A 17,435-nucleotide genomic window follows, 5' to 3' on the forward strand; every position below is an offset into this window, starting at 1 on the left:
CCTCAGGGGTCCTCATCCACAGCCCCCTGCAGGGCCCCAGGGGACACGGCAGGCTCTCCCCCCACGCTGTCCCCCAGGCTGGCCCAGGCTCAGCACATCCAGGACTCGAGGGTCGGCACCCCTGCCTGACGCCCCCGATGCCCAGGGGCAGGGCCATGGGGTGAGGGCGTCTCACAAGCAGCAGGAAGGACAGGACTCGGCACTGCCAACCGGCCTGGGGGCTGCTCACAACGGGCCACTTGACCTCTTACGGTCAGCCCAGGCCACTTTAAGAGCCAGGGGCAGCAGTACAGGACAATGGGGACCACATCCACCCAGGGCTTGCTGTGGGCGGGAAGAGGTTCCTGAGGGCCTGATGCTGCTAGGTCCTGGAGAAACCAGCTCACTCTGTTTATGCAGTTGGCGTCCACTTCACAACCTAGAAGAGAAGGGGCGTCCGCCTTAGCCATGGAGAGGCCTCTTTGCAGCGCCTCCCTGTCCATGGACAGTGCAGGGGCAGGGTGTGGGCTGGGGGCTCAGACACCAGACAAGGAGCCCCGGGCCTGGTGACAGGAGGGGGCCATTCCAACCCCAGGCACCCTGGGGGATGGGGAAATAAAAATAAACACATATAGATCTCTGTTGGGTTCTGCTCTGACCAAAGCTGTGCAGACCCCTGACCCTCTCCTCCTGAGTCCAGGTACCCAGTCGAGGAGCGGACCGCCCCTCTGCCCTGGCCGGGGCCCGAAGGCATGAAGAACTGGCTCTGCCCTTCTGGACTTATCTAGGGACAGGAGGTGACCGTCAGCCCCAAGAAGAGGGCACTGATGTGATCTCGGCCCTCGTGAGGTGCAGGTGAGGTGGGAGACGGAGGGAGATGACAGGAACAAGATCAGAGCGAGACCAGAAAGACCAGGGGGTTCGGGAGTTGGAGGGGAGGGCCCTTCTGTCTGGAGAAACAAAGTGGGGAGTGAGGGAGGCAGAGAGCGTCAGCGCCTCCCCGCCCACCTCACCTTGAAGGATGCACCTCTGGTAAAGATACACAGTCAGCCCCAGCAGCAGGACAGCCACAGCCACAGCCACAGCTACAATCCCAATCACCGGCCATGGATTGCCTGAGGAGCGAGAGGGAGTAGTGGGTAGCCCCACGGTCACTGGCTCTCCAGGAACCGGGGCCTCCCCACTGGCCTGGGTACCTGATCCTTGGTGGACACACTTGAGGTCACTCCAGGGGGTACAGGGACCGGCCTCAACCATCCCATCAGGGCACCTGGGCACAGACACAGAAAGGACATGGAGGGGATCGGTGAGAGAGAGCTGGCAAGAGGAGGAGAAAGAGGGCACAACCTCCCGCCCAATGTCCCTAAGAGTGGAGGAAGAGCGGCCTTCTCCTGTCTGCAGGCCCTGGGCCTCTCACTCCCCTGCTGGGTGCCAGAGGATCTGAGCATGCGCACTTCAGCCTCTGGGGCCCCTGCTGAGTGTTCAGAGCTGCACCTGCAGGGGCTGCGCCTTCTCTGCAAGCTGAGCTTCCCTGGCTGCGGGTGGAGCCCTGCATGAGGGGGCATCTCACCCAGGTCAAGGGTCAGAAGCCCTTTAGGCGCCAGCTGAGCCTCATCCTCCATCAACCTTTAATACAAGGAATGTCTTGTCCTCCCCGTGCTGACTATTCCTACCAATCGTGGCCAACACCAGGGTCAGAGAACAGGAAATTACTGCTGGACCCTGAATCCCAGTAACGGGGAAACGCACGTCTCACTGGGGTGACAGGGGCCTGGGCCAGGCAGGCTGAGTTGGCTCAGGGCTTTGTGGGAACGGGGAAGGAGCCACAGGCTAGGTGTCATGGGGGCTCAGCTGTGGGCACGTTCGTGTTCACGGGCCCCGCCTGCATAAAAATAATATTAAAAATCACGCTTGACGACGCAATTGTAGTAAAGAAGAAGACAAGCCAGCTGCACTCCACTCAGTTTTCCCTTGTGATTCAGAAGAAACTAAACCTTTTCTGGGGCCACTGACAGCATCACGGGCCCTACATAGTGGCCCACTGTGCCCCGTGGAAAACTTTACCCGGCTGCAGGGCAAACACGTTGTGAGATCGGGGAAGGGGACACTGCAGGGGCCAGGGTGGGGGCACGCTGATGGATGACGAGCGCCGATGCAGGCTCAGAAGACCCCACAGGCACAGGGAACCCTGGGGAGGCAGAGGGGCTGCATGGACGAGGACAGAGAGAGGGTCGGGGAACCTGCGTCTTCTGTGGGCTGGGAGCCTCGGCGGCTCCTCGTCTCACCTGCTGCTGCACGTCTGGCAGACCTCGGGGAAATCTTCTCCGTGGAAAGTGCCACGTTTGCACCGACACTGTGTGTCCTCAGTTCTGGTGCAGTCAGCTATTCGTTCTTCATCTGATGACAAAGGACACGGTTGGGGACGTGTTTCCCTCACGTGTCCCTCAACATTTCTTCACCGCCCCACTCCCTCCCGCTCGGCTCCACTCGGTTCACTGCAGCTTTGAGGGTCAGTGGCTGCAGCACACATGTGGGGTACTTAAAGGACAGCCACCATCCACCTGTCACCAACACCCAGAGGTGTAAAAAAAAGGACACGATTCATTATTTAAAGCATCAGGATAGGGAGAAAAATTTTAGCTCACTGGGTCAGTAGGAAGGGCGGGGTATAACCTGAGGGACTGTGGATGGAGAGGAACCCTGGGTGACTCACCAAAACCCAGCCCTGCTGGAGAGGCAGACGGGCCTTAGGCTGTGAAGGCTGAGAGAGGCTGAGCCCTGCCATGGGCACCGACTGCAGGGCCAAGAGGAGCCTGGCCCAGGACCAGACCCACGCCACAGCTCAAACCTAGCCCTTCTCCTGGGCCAGGCTGTTTCTTGTGCTGTAACTACACAGCTCCCTCCATCAAGGGACACTTATTTTCCCACCACTTTCATCTGATGGTTTAAAAGATCTCCCTACCACGTGGCATGCACTGTAAAAATAATTTCTATTCTTATTTTATTGACCTAAGTCATAATCATGCAGCCTGCATGCATCATTAAGACCAAGATGGATTGGATTAAGATGAAGAGCAAGAAGGATTGGAATCCAGGTGTCCTGACGCCATGTGGGCTGCAATGCCCACCTCATCACCCTTGCACTTGGCGTGGGGTCTCCATGTTCTGTACCTGATTTACATGTAGAGCACGGTAAGCAGGAAGAGAACAGATTCTTGTGACTGGTATAATCCACTCCATCTGTGCATGGTGTACAACTTCTACTGTCTTCTGAAACATGGTATCCTGGGAAGGGAGAGAAAATCTGGTAGGTGAATCCTTATAGGATTCCCAGGGGCTGGCAGTGGTGATTGGGGGACCCCTCTTTCGGCCATCAGTGGAATCCTAACAGGGAAATCCACTCTCTCGGGCGTTGGCCAGTTCATCAATTCTGCATCTACCATACACCCTTGCCCAGCATTGTAACAGAAATATATTAAAAGCCAACATGAAATTCAAATACTACAGACGTCACCTTAAAAGAGCAGAAGGAAACAGGTCAAATTAATTTTAACCAATATATTCAAAATAATATCACTTAAACATGTAATAAATTTAAAACATTCAAATATTTTACACTATTTTTTCAGAGTATGTCTTAGAATCCAGGGACTCTTTCTCCCTCACAGCACTCACAATTCAGAGTAGCCATATTTCAGGTGCTCAAAACTCTCACAGGCCTAGTGACTACTGTATTGGACAGTGCCACCCAGGTCCCTGGAAAGTCACAGAAGAAAGTCCTAATCTCTGTCCTCAGTGAGCTCCAAGTCAGCGGAAGACACAAACAACAATCAGGGACAAGCCTTCAGTTAAAGTTCCTGCCACCTGCCATGGCAGGAAAATGGGAGGAAAAATGGGTCCCCTATGTAAAGAGTCAAAGAATGATCCAAAGAAAGGGGCTTGTGCCCTGTGTGCAGAGGAGTTCTCCAGCCACTGCACTGTGCTCAGTAAGCAGTCGCTCCCCATTTCCCCCGCCCCGCCCCCGAGAACTACTCACCTATGTCCTGTAGCTCAGAACTAGCCTAGTCTCGACAACCCTACAAGGGAATCATGATTGTCTTTGGCGCATTTCACTGAGCATAATGTTTTTGAGGCTCAGGCGTGCTGCTGCATGTATCAGAATTTCAGTCATTGCCGGAGCTCTCCCTTCGCGGAGCCCATGTCCCGAGGCTAGACTGGCACCTCCAGGACTGCTCCTTCAGGTGACCTCGCTCTCCCCTGAAGGATCAACCTCTCCTTCTCTCTGTTCATTTTTTCTTTTATTGTAGTAAAATATACGTAACATAAAATTTGCCATTTTACCACTTTTAAGTGTACAATTCAGTGGTATTAACTATATTCTTTGTACAACCACCACCACTATCTATTTGCAAAGATTTTTTCACCCTAAACAGAAACTCTGTACTCATTAAGCAATCACTCCCCGTTTCCCCTTCCCCCTCAGCCCCTGGTAACCGCTCATGAGTTTTCTGTATCTCAGAATTAGCCTAGTCTAGATATCCCTATGAGGGAATCACGCAATGATTGTGTTTGGCTTATTGAGCACAATGTTTTTGAGGTTCATCCATGTTGGAGCACGTATCAGAATTTCAGTCCTTTTTAAAGGCTGAATAATGCCCCATTGCACGTACATAACACATTTTGTTTATCCATTCATCCATCGATGCACCTGTAGGTTGCTTCCACTTCTCAGCTATGGTGAATAGTTCCGTGAAATTGGGTGTGCAAATATTAATTTGAGACCTTGCTTTCAATTCTTTTGGATATATACCCAGAAGTGGGATTGCTGGATCATACGGTATTTTAATTTTTTAATTTTTTGAGGAGCCTCAATACTGTTTTCCATAAGGGTCGTACTACTTTACAATCTCATCAACAGTGCACAAGGGTTCCAATTTCTCCAGATCCCAACCAACACTTGTTATTTTTTGTATTGTTGATAGTAGCCATCATAATGGGTGTGAGGTGATATCTCATTGTGGTTCTGATTTGCACATCTCTTATGATTAGTGATAGTGAGCATCTTTTCATATGCTTGTTGGTCATTTGCATATCTTCTGTGGAGAAAGGTCTATTCAAGTCCTTTGCCCACTTTTTAATTGGGTTGTTTGTCTTTTTGATATTGAGGGGTAGGACTGATTTATATATTCTGGATATTAAACCCTTATCAGTTATTTGACTCACAAGTATTTTCTCACACTCTGTGGGTTGCCTTTTCATTTAGTTGATTGAGTCCTTTGATGCACGGTTTTAAATTTTGATGTAGTTTGATTTATCAATTTTTTTCTTTTGTTGCTATGCTTCTCATGTCATATTAAAAAACCATTGCCAAATCCAAAGTCATCAAGAAATGTCCCTGGGTCTGGCCTGGTGGTGCAGCGGTTAAGTTCGCATGTTCTGCTTCGGTGGCCCGGGGTTTGCTGGTTCAGATCCCGGTGCAGACGTGGCACTGCTTGGCGCGGCATGCTGTGGTAGGCATCCCACATATAAAGTAGAGGAAGATGGGCACGGATTTTAGCTCAGGGCCAGTCTTCCTCAGCGAAAAGAGGAGGATTGGCAGCAGTTAGCTCAGGGCTAATATTCCTCGGGGGGGGGGGGGGGGAAGAAATGTCCCTATGTTTTCTTCTAAGAGTTTTAAAGTTATATCTCTTTTATTTTGGTCTTTGATTCATTTTGAGTTAATTTTTTATGTGATGTAAGGTAAGGGCCCAACTTCATTCTTTGCATGTTGGATATCCAGTTTCTTCAGTGCTATTTGTTGAAGAGACTACTCCTTCCCCATTGAATGGTCTTGGCACCCACATCAAAAATCAGTTAACATAGACATGAGGGCTTATTTCTATTAATCCATAGGTCTGTATGTGTAATCCTTATGCCAGGATCACACTGTTTGGATTACTGTACTTTTGTCATAGCTTGGGTATCAGGTGTGAGTCCTTCAACTTTGTTTTTCTTTTTCAACATTACTTTGGCTATTCTGGGTCCCTCTTAACTCCATATGAATTTGAAGATGGGTTCTTCTGTTTCTGAAGTTACACTGTTGGGATTTCGAGAGGGACTGCATTGAATCTGCATATTGTTTCAGTTAATACCGTCATCTTAACAACACTGTCTTCCAACCCATGAACATGGAAAGTCTTTCTGTTTATTTAGGTCTCTTTGCACTTTTTTCAGCAATGTTTTGTAGTTTTCAATGTAAAAGTCTTGTGCCTCCTTGTTACATTTATTCTTAAATAGTTTATTCTTTTTGATGCCATTCCATATGGAATTGTTTTAATTTCCTTTTGGGATTGTTCATTGCTAGCATATAGACATATAAGTGATTTTCATGTGTTGATTTTACTAGTTCTAGCAGGTTAGAATTCATTTGTTAGTTCTAATAGAGTTTTTTTGCACGTGGATCCTTTACATTTTTTACATATAAGATCACGTGATCCACAAGAAGTGATACTTCTACTTCTTCCTTTCCCATTTGGATTCCTTTTATTACTTTTTCTTGCCTAATTGCTCTGGCTAGAACTTCCAATACTATGTCAAATAGAAGTGGTGAAATTGGGCATCTGGTCTTGCTCCTGATCTTACAGGAAAAGAGTTCAGTCTTCACTACTGAGTATGTTGGCTACGGTTTTTCATAGACAATCTTTATCATGTTGAGAAAAGTTCCTTCTAGTCCTAGTTTATTGAGTATTTTTATCATGAAAGTGTATTGGATTTTGTCAGATGATTTTCCTGCATCAGTCGAGATGATCATGTGGCTTTCCCCCTTCATTTGATTAATGTCGTGTATTACATTGATTGATTTTCATATATTGACACACTGTTGCATTCCTGAGATAAATCCCTTAGGGTATGCTGCGTAGTCCTTTTAATATGCTGAATTCAGAGCTGGCCCCATGGCCGAGTGTTAAGTTCGTGTGCTCCGCTTTGGTTCGGATCCTGGGCACGGACCCACACATCACTCATCAAGCCATGCTGTGGCGGCATCCCTCATAGAAGAACTAGAAAGACTGACAACTAGGATATACGACTACGTACTGGGGCTTTGGGAGGAAAAAAAAGAGGAAGATTGGCAACGGATCTTAGCTCAGGGCCAATCGCTCCTCACCAAAACAAACAAACAAACAAACCAAGCTCAAGTTGAGTTGTAAAAGAAGAGTATTAAAAAAAATATGCTTAATTAAGTTTGCTAGTATTTTTTTGATGATTTCTTTGCATTTATATTCATAAAGGTATACTGATCTGTGGTTTTCTTTTCTTCTGGCATCATTGTCTGGCTTTGGTGTCAGGGGAATGCTAGCCTCATAGAATGAGTTAGGTTCTGTTCCCTTCTCTTCAACATTTTTGGAAGAGTTTGAGAAGGATTGGTGTTAATTCATTCAAAAATATTTCATAGAAGTTCACGGTGGAGCCTTCTGGTCCTGGGCTTTTCTTTGCTGAGAGGTTTCTGATTGCTAATTAAAGCTCCTTACTTGCTATGGGTCTATTTAGGTTTTACATTTCTTCTTGAGACAGTTTTGGTAAATTTGTTTTTCTAGGAATTTGTCCATATCATCTAGGTCATCCAATTTGTTGATGTATAGTTGTTCAAAGGATTCTGTTACAACCTTAATATTTCTGTAAAGTCAGTAGTAATGTTCCCTCTTTCCTTTCTAATTTGAATATTCTTAGTCAATACAGCTAAAGTTTGTCAATGTTGTTGATCTTTTCAAAGAATCTTCTTTTGGTTTTGTGGATTTTTCTCTATTTTTCTATTCACTATTTCATTTATGTCTGCTCTAATCTTTATTTTTTTCATGCTTCAGTTGACTTTGTTCTGGTTTGTTCTTCTTTTTCTATTTCCTCAAACTGTTTTGTTACATTATTTATTTGAGGTCTTTTCTCTTGTTTTAATGGAGGCCTTTGCAGTTATAAATTTCCCTGAGTACTGCTTTCACTGCATCCCATATGGAGTTGTGTTCTTGTTTTCATTTGTCGGAAGCTATTTTCTAATTTCCCTGTGATTTCTCCTGGACCTACTGGTTGTTTAAGAGTGTTGCTTCATTTCCACACACTGTGAGTTTTCCAGTGTTCTTTCTGTCATTGATTTCAAACTACATTCCATTTTGGTCAATGAAGAAACTCTGTATGATTTCAGTCTTTGAAAAGTTACTGAGGTTTGTTTTGTGGCCTAATATATGGTCTATCCTGGAGAATGTTCCACGTCCACCTGGGAAAAGCATGTATTCTCTGATGTTGTTGGGTGGAACGTTCTGTATGTGTCTTTTAAATCTCATGGATTTTTTTTTGAGCGTTGCTCAAGCCCTCTAATTCCTTTTGATCTTCTGTCTGGATGTTCTAGGCATTTCTGAAAAGGGGTATTGTAGTCTCCAACTACTATTATTGAACTATTTCTCTCTTCAATTCTGTCCATTTTTGCTTCATATTTTGGGGGCTCTGTTGTTAATATGCTTGTAATTATTATATCATCTAGATGGTTCAAAACTTTTATCAGAATAATGTTCTTGTGTCTCTTTTAAAACTATTGTGATTTAAAATTCATTTGGTTTGTTCATAATGTAGCCACCTCGGATCTTTTTTGGTTACTACTTGCATACAATATCTTTTTCCATCCTTTTACTTTCAACCTCTTTGTGACTTTGTGTCACTAGAGGGGTTAAATGGTAAATTTGTGCATGCAGAATAAACAAAATCAGTGAACACGTAGATAAGTCTATGGAATTACCCAATCTGAGGGGCAGAAACAAACAAGTTTTCTAAATTTGATAACAGATTTGCCCATGTATCCAAAAAGCTCAATGAACTCCAAGGAGGATAAATGTAAAGAGATCCACCCAGACACACAGTCAAATGGACAAAAGCCACACACAGACAGAGAAGCTTGGGAGCAGCAGGTGACATACGACTCATCACCTGCAGAGGATCTCAGTGAGGCTATCAGCCGATTTCTCATTAGAAACCACAGAGGTCAGGAGGCAGCGGATGACACATTTACAGCACTGAAAGAACATTATCTGTCAACCAAGAAGCTCTATATCCAGCAAAACTATCTTCAAGGATGAAGAAGAAATTAAGACATTCCCAGATAAACAAACGCTAACGGAGTTCGTTACTAGTAGACATGCCCTATAAAAAAGTAAACAGAGTGCTTCAGTTTGAAATGAAATGACAGATAGTAGCTCAAAGTCACATGACAACACAGACACTGGATACAGAAATAAAATACTGCAAAAGGTAACTACACAGATAAATATAAATGCCAGTATGTCTTAGTCTATTCAGTGCATGGAGACAGACAGAGAGAGAGAGAAAACAAGCAAGCCGTTCTTATCAGGGCACCAACCCCATCATGAATGCCCTGCTTTCATGACATCATCTAACCCTAACCATCTCCCAAAGGCCCATCTCCAAATACCATACACTGGGGATTAGGGCTTCAACAGATGAATTTTGGGGGAACATAATTCAGACCATGGCACAGTTTTATAGTACTTTTGCTTTGTCATTCCTCTTTTTTTTCAGATATTATTTAATGGGCAAAGGCATAAAACAATAGTAATAGATCTGTCTCAATGATCACACAATGTACAAATATGTGACCTATGACAGCAACAATATAAAGGGAGAGAGATGGAGGTAAAGGAGGACAGTGTTTGGATACCATTAAAATTATGTTGGTATTATTCATTCAAACTAGGTTGCTCAAGTTTAAGATGGTATTCATATGTCCAAGGTAACTGTGATGTATAATTTTATGTATCAACTTGGCTAGGCCATGGTACCCAGATATTTGGTCCAACATGGCTGGATGTTGCTGTGAAGATATTTTCTTAGATGTAATTAACGTTTAAATTAGTAGACTTTGAGTCTAATTTGAGTAAATCAGTTTATACCAAATCGAGTGGGTGGGCCTTATCCAATCAGTTGAAGGTCTTGACAAAAAGGACTGAGTTTCCTGGAAGAAGAGGGAATTCTGCCAGTAGCCTGCCTTTGGACGCAAACTGCAACGTCAATTTTCCCCTGAGTCTCCAGCCTGGGTTTTGGACTTGCCAGCTTCTACAACCACAGGAGGAATTCTTGAAAACAAATCTCCATCTCTCTATTGGTTCTGTTTCTCTGGAGAATGCTGACTAAAACAGATTTTGGTACTGAGAGTGATTCTAGAGAAACAGAAAGTTAAGGATGGGTTTTCTGGGGTTTCTGGGATTGGTTCTTTGATCTAATTAGGCCTAAAGGCACTGATGACTCATTTCCTGTAGTAAAGAGTGCACCGACGGTCCATGGCTTGATGTGGCAATAGAGATATGCAAAATACTCACCACTGTATACTCCTAATCCAATACGTATAAGGGACAAGGTTCCGGTCAACCATTTATATGATACCTTTGAATTTTTTTTTAAATTGTGGCAAAAAATATATGACTTTCAATTTGCTATCTTCATTTTTAAGTGTATATTTCAGTAATGTTAAGTGTATTCATATTGTGTACAACAGATCTCTAGAACTTTCCACCTTACAAAACTGAAACTCTATTTTCATTAAGACTAATTCCCCCTCCCAGCCCTTGGCGATCATCTTCCTATCTTCTGTTTCTATGATTTTCAGTACTTTAAATATTTATATGAGTGGGATCACACAGTATACATCCTTTCATGACTGGCTTATTTTGCTTAGCATAATGCCTTTGAGGTTCAACTATGTCATAGCACGTGACAAGATTTCCTTCTTTTTCAAGGCTTCATAATATTCCACTGTATCTATATAACACATTCGCTTTATCCATTCATCTGTTGATGGACAGCTGAGCTGCTCCCACCTCTTGCTATTGTGGATAAAGCCGCTGTGAACAGGAGTGAACAAATACCTGTTCGAGACCCTGCTTTCAATTCTGTGGGATATACACCCAGAGGTGGAATTGCTGGATCGTATAGTAATTCTGTTTTAATTTTTTTGAGTAACCTCCATACTGCTTTCCACAATGGCTGCATCATTCTACATTCCGACCAACAGTGCTCGAGGGTTCCAATCTTTCTGCATCCTCACCAACACTTGCTATTTCCTGTTCTTTTGGTAGTGGCCATACTAATGAGTGTGCGTTGATATCTCATTGTGGTTTTGATTTGTGTTTCTCTTATGATTAGTGATGCTGAATATGTTTTCTTACGTTTGTCGGCCATTTGTATACCTTCTGTGGAGAACTGTCTATTCAAGTCCTTTGCCCACTTTTAATCAGGTTATCTTTGTTGTTGTTGTTGAGCTGTAGCACTTCCTTATATTCTCTGGATATTAACCCCTTATCAGATATATAACTGACAAATATTTTCCCCCATTCAGTAGGTTGCATTTTCACTCTGTTGATTGTTTCCTTTGATGCTCAGTTTTAGAGTTTACCATTTGTCTGTTTTTGCTTTTGTTTCCTACTACCTTTGAACTTTTCTGTAAAACTAATGAACAAAGTGAGACTGGCTGCCTGCTCCTAATTTTGCTGGACAGAATGGAGACAGGAAACAATGAGCTCAGAGATCTGAATTCCCAGCTCAAGCACCGCATCAATGGCCCGAAAGCTTCTGTGTGCGCCCCAAAAGAGACTCAATGGCCCGAAAGCTTCTGTGTGCGCCCCAAAAGAGACTCCTTTCCTGCGCTGCAGAGCTGAGGTCGCTGGAAACCAACCCAGCGCCCAGCGGCTGACCCACAACGCCAACCGTGCGCCGTACTCCAGAAGAGCTGCTTGACTTTTTCAACTTAGAATGCGGGGATATTTGTGGGAGTGGTTACTAAGGTTATGGAATAATGGTAGAAGGAATATAAAGTTGGATCAGGCCAAATTTATTGACATGGGTCCGCTATACAGAGATTCTGCATTAAAGCTGGAGTTTGGGGAGTTATAAAGGGCTCTAATTGATTGGTTGCTTGGCTGAAACATGAACTAAAAGGTGGCTCACAGTAAATGAATCTGAAATGCTGGACCTGCCTGGGTATACTGTGGACGAAGGGATTCAAAGGCTGAGAGAGACTGGAATTTCAGACTAGGTTTGACATTTAAGACCTGCTCACCCACTCTGGGCTGGCCCAGAGGCGGCACCTTTCACTGTGATTCTGGGAAATAACTTTGCGAGGGGAAATAAACTTATGAAGGACCCCCACAATCCTTGAAGAGCTCTGTGATCATGCGTCCCGGCAGGCCAGAAAGCACCATGGGAACTGCTGCCACTGAATTGGGAAAACTAAATGTGATGGGGGTAATTAGGTCCCAAGGTGGCAGGAACCAAGTGGCGGAACTCAATCAACAAAGGCAAGGTGGGCATGGTCATTGAATGGACAGCAGACTCAAAGTAGGAATCCGAATAGTCTGATTCACAGAGACCTAGGGCGTTGGTGAGTTGATCTTGGTGTTCCTAAAACTGAAATAGTTGGAAAGTCTACACATTTGTACTCGATACACACAAGTAGAAAGGTTCTAGGGCAAGTGAACAAAAGTCCAACTTGAATCATAAAAACAGAGTCATGGCCCCTCAACCAATTCCTAAACTTTAGCAAGTTTACAGACCGAGACCCCCTGAATGCAGGGCGATCTGAGTACTCTCTGAGGAAAAACCCTAGGACGCTGCCAAAAGCATACACGGGTGGTCATTCTCCCAGCCTTCCCCAAACAGACTTTTACCAGAGTGACTGCGCACTGAGGGAGAGGAAACAGTCAGACCTTTCAGAGACTGCGGGGCCCGGGCTCTGAACTGACACTGCTTCCGGGAGATCCAAAGCAGCCCTGTGATCGATGGGTCAGAACAGGGGCTTATGAAGGGCAGATGAATGACACAGTTTTAGCTCAGGTCCATCTCATGGGGGTCCAGGGGGTCCCCAAACACATCATGTCGTGATTTCCCCGGTCCTGAATGCATAATTGGAAGAGACATACTCAGCAACTGGCAGTTGCCCCACATTAGTTCTCTAAGATATAGAATGAGGGCTATTAGGTGGGAAAGACCAGGTGGAAGCTACTAGAACTGCCTCTACCTAGGAAAACAGTAAAGCAAAAGCAATACTGCTTTCTTGGAGGGAGCGCAGAGATTAGTGCCACCATCAAGGACTTGAAGGATGCAGGGGTGGGATTCCCACCACATACCCATTCAACTCGCCTGTCTGGCCTGTGCAGGAGACGGACGGGATCTTGGAGAATGCCAGCGGATTATCAGAAGCTTAACCATTGCAGCTGCAGTGTGGTTTCATTGCTTGAGTAAATTAGCACATCCTCTAGCACCCGGCATGCAGCTATCAATCTCCACATCGGTTGGTAAACGCCACTAGCCGGCAAGGCCAGCCATACACCTTCACTATCCTACATCAGGGGTACGTCAACTCTCCAGCCCCAGGTCATAATTTAGTTCACAGGGATCTTGATTGCCCTTCCCTTCTACAAGGTATCACACAGGTTCATGACATTGATGACATTATGCTCATTGGACCTAACAAGCAAGAAATAGTAAGTACTGTAGACTTACTCGTGAGATATTTGCATGTCAGAGGGTGGGAAATAAATCCGACAAAAATGCAGAGAACTTCTACCTCACTGACATGTCTAGGGGCCCAGTGTTGTGGGGCATGTTGAGATATCCTTTCTAAGATAAAGGATAAGTTGTTGCATCTGGCTCCTCCGACAACCATGGAAGAGCCGCAATGCCCAGTGTGCCTCTTTGGGTCTTAGAGGCAACAGATTCCCCATTTTGATGTGTTATTCTGGCCCATTTACTGAATGATCCATAAAGCTGCTAATTTTGAGTGATGCCTAGAACAAGATTAAGCAGTGGGTTCATGCTGCTCTGCCATTTGGGACATGTGACCCGGCAGATCCAGTGGTGCCTGAAGTGCCAGCGGCAGATGGGGTGCTGTTTGGAGCCATTGGCAGGCCCCTATAGGTGAAGCTCAGTGCACGTTCTCAGGATTTTGGAGCAAAACTCTGCCGTCCTCTGTGGCTAACTACTCTCCTTTTGAGAAACAGCTTTTGGCCTGCAACTGGGTCTGAGTAGATACTGAATGGTTACCCACACGCCACCAAGTTACCAGGTGACCTCAGCTGTGCATCACATACTGAGTGTTATCTGACTCACCACGCCATAAAGTTGGGCATGCAAAGTAGCACCCGATTATTAAATGGAAATGGTATATATGAGATTGGGCTGGAGCAGGCCCTGGAGGCACAAACAAGTTACATGAAGAAGTGGCCCAAATGCCCATTGTCCCCACCCCTGGTACATTACCTTCTCTCTTCCAGCTTGTTCCTACAGCCTCATGGGTATTTCCCTAATCAGTTGGCAGGGAAAGAGGAAACCAGGGCCTGGATTACAGGTGGTTCTGCAGGATACAAGGCACCACCCAGAAGTGGAGAGCTTCAGCGTGACAGCCCCTTTCTGGGACATCGTTGGACAGCAGTGAAGGGGAATCTTCCCAGGGACAGAACTTCTGGTTATGCATTTTGCTTGGAAGAGGAAATGGCAGACGTGTGACTATATACGGACTCAAGGGCTGTGGCCAATGGTTTGGCTGAAGGGTCAGGGACTTGAAAGGACGGTGATTGGAAAAGTGGTGACAAGAAAGTCTGGGGAAGAGGTCTGTGGATAGACCTCTCTGCAACAGGCAAATAATGTGAAGACATTTGTGTCCCATGTCAATGCTCACCCAAGAGTGACCTCAGTGAGGAGGATTTTAATAGTCAAGAGGAGAGGATGACCTGTTCTGTGGATACCAGCCAGCCCCTTTCCCCAGCCACCCCTGTCATTGCCCAATAGGCTCATGAACAAAGTGACACAGGTGGCAAGGATGGAAGTTATGCATGGGCCGAGCAACATCACTTCCACATGCAAAGGCTGACCTGGCTATGTCCACTGCTGAGTGCTCAGTCTGCCAGCATCAGAGACAAACTCTGAGCCCCTGATATGGCATCATTCCCCAGTGTGATGTCAGCCACCTGGTGGCGGGCTGATGACACTGGATCACTTCCATCACAGAAGGGGCAACATTTTGTTCTTACTGCGATAGACACTCTGGATATGGATTTACCCTCCCTGCATGCAATGCTTCTGCCAAAACTACCATGCATGGCTTCCAGAATGCCTTATCCACTGCTGTGGTGTGCCACACGCCGTCGCTCTGATCAAGGAGCTCACTTGGCAGTAAATGAAGTGCAGCAATGGGCCCATGCTCAAAAAATCCCCTGGTCTTACCATGTTCTCCACCATCCTGAATCAGCTGGCTTGACAGAACGGTGGAATGGCCTCCTGAAGACTCAGTTACAATGCCAGCCAGGTGGCAACATCTTGTAGGACTGGGACAAGGTTCTCCAGGAGACTATATATGCTCTGAATCAGCATCCAATATATGGTATTGTTTCATTAATAGTCAGGATTGATGGGTCCAGAAACCAAAGGAGTGGGAGAGGCACCACTCACTATTACCCCTAACTATCTGCTAGTAAAAGTTTTACTTCTTGTCCCACAACGTTATGCTCTGCTGGCCTAGAGGTCTTAGTTCCAGAGGGAGCAACACCTCCACCAGAAGACACAACAATGATTCCACTTAACCGCAAGTTAAGATTGCCGCCCATCTCTCGTCAAGATGGCGGCATAAGCAGACTCTGAACTCATCTCCTCCCACGAACACAACCAGGTTACAACAATTTTTGGAAGAATTACCCTGGAGGGAAAACTGAAAACTGGATAAAAAGAACCCCCACAACAAGGGACAGTCCTGACTAAGGCAGAAGAGGCAGTAATTCCTGCTGGAGAGGAAAAATGCCACCTTTGGGAGCAGCAGAGCTTCTCAGCTGGCCAGGCGGGAGCCACCCTAAGGTATGCAGCCCTCCCTGGAGGAGTGAGGTCCTGAGCAGGGGCCGATACTGCTAGAAGCATCCTTCAGACTCGGCCCAACTGAGACGGGGGGGTCTTACTGTCAGGCTTTGCTGGCTATTAACTGCAGAGAGGACACCCCAGACAAGCTATTGGCTGAAAGCCAAAAAGACCTGGGTCTTAAAGGGCCCATGCACAAACTCACTCATTGCAGCAACCTAAAACCACCAGAGAGAAGGCTGACAGTCCTTTGGTGAAATGAGACTCACCTGGTGGGCCCTGGGGGCAACTTGGTGAGAAGAGGGACCTCTCTGGAGACTGAGACATTGGTGGGGGCCATTGTTCTGACCTGGTCCAGGTGTGCTGACACAGCCCCGGTGGGCAATATTGAGGTTTCTCCCTGGGCCCGTTAGCCCATGGGTCTGCCATGCCCACTAGAGCACAGATTTAATCCAGTTCAGCCAGAGCAGGCAACCCACCCTAGGGACTGGCCCCACCTAAACGCAAGCCCTCAGGCTACTTTTCAGGCTGCATTGACTGGCTGCCTTGATCCTCTACAGGCAGGCAAGGGTGTCTGCCTCTGTGAGGCAGGGCCTGTGTGAGGACCAGGTGAACTGTGGGGGGCATCGGTGAAGGGGTGGGGGCCTCTGCAGTGCAGCAGCAGGGTGCACTCCAGGGGTTTGAGACGTGTGCATGGACCAGGACTGTGTTGATAGTGTGTGGTCCTGTGGGGGATGAGGCTTATCAGCTGCAGAAGACCTGTGCTTCACAAACAGCCATAAAAAGGATCAGCCCCACTTTCCAAAGCCTGAAACAATTGAGTGCTCCCATGCCTAGGGCCAGCCCCACTCCTAAGAAAACTGACAACAGCCTTGTAGGCCTGAGGCCTATCACAACCGTAAGCCCCTGAGCCTAGAAACCAGCTACACTGGGTACCAACCCAATTAAGAGGACAACTGCAATAAGAGTGTGCTGATAGACTTTGTAGCCACCAGTGCTGAGACTCCCCAAACTGGACTTACAAACAGCTGGCCAGGGAAGGAAAGACTAGACTCCCTGGGTACCTGCAGTGGGAGCAACCCTGCCACAGCAAAAGGACACAAGTAACCCACAAAGGGGTCACTACTGGATCTTCTGGACTGGTGACAAGAGGGAAGCACACTGCTGGGCCTCATAAGGCATCTCATACATAAGGCCACTTCTCCAAGATCAGGAGACATAGCTGACTCAACTAATACACAGAAATAAGCACAGAGAAAGAGCCATAATGAGGAAACAAAGGAATACTTTCCAAGCAAGGGAACAGGACAAAACCCCAGAAAAAGGACTAAATGAAACAGAAACAAGCGACCTACTCAACAAAGAGCTCAAACAAAATATCATGAAGATGCTCACAGATATTGGGAGAAGAATGGATGAACACAGTGGGCACATCAGCAAAGAACTGGAAGATATAAAAAAAAAAATCAGAAATGAACAATACAATACCGGAAATGAGAAATTCATTAGAGGGACTCAATAGCAGAGTAGAGGATGCAGAAGAATGGATCAGCGAGCTAGATGAAAGACTAGAGGAATCACCC

At 46.2% G+C, this 17,435-nt stretch overlaps 1 protein-coding gene across 2 annotated transcripts in view; it reads right to left on the reverse strand.

Moving 5' to 3' along the window:
* The window catches only part of LOC100057812 (tumor necrosis factor receptor superfamily member 10A), a 55,559-nt gene that overhangs the window by 11,607 nt on the left and 26,517 nt on the right, over positions 1–17,435 (reverse strand). The window contains exons 3-7 of one of the 2 annotated variants that reach the window (XM_014737745.3): positions 3,151–3,264; positions 2,265–2,376; positions 1,176–1,249; positions 993–1,094; positions 387–418 (exon numbers count right to left, since the gene is read on the reverse strand). In XM_014737745.3, coding sequence (XP_014593231.3) covers positions 387–418; positions 993–1,094; positions 1,176–1,249; positions 2,265–2,376; positions 3,151–3,264 — 434 coding nt within the window. Of the gene's footprint in view, positions 1–386; positions 419–992; positions 1,250–2,264; positions 2,377–3,150; positions 3,265–17,435 lie in introns of both variants that reach the window. The other variant, XM_005607681.4, reaches the window with a different exon arrangement.

This window comes from Equus caballus, chromosome 2 (genome assembly GCF_041296265.1).
Source record: "Equus caballus isolate H_3958 breed thoroughbred chromosome 2, TB-T2T, whole genome shotgun sequence".
Classification (NCBI taxonomy): Eukaryota; Metazoa; Chordata; class Mammalia; order Perissodactyla; family Equidae; genus Equus; species Equus caballus.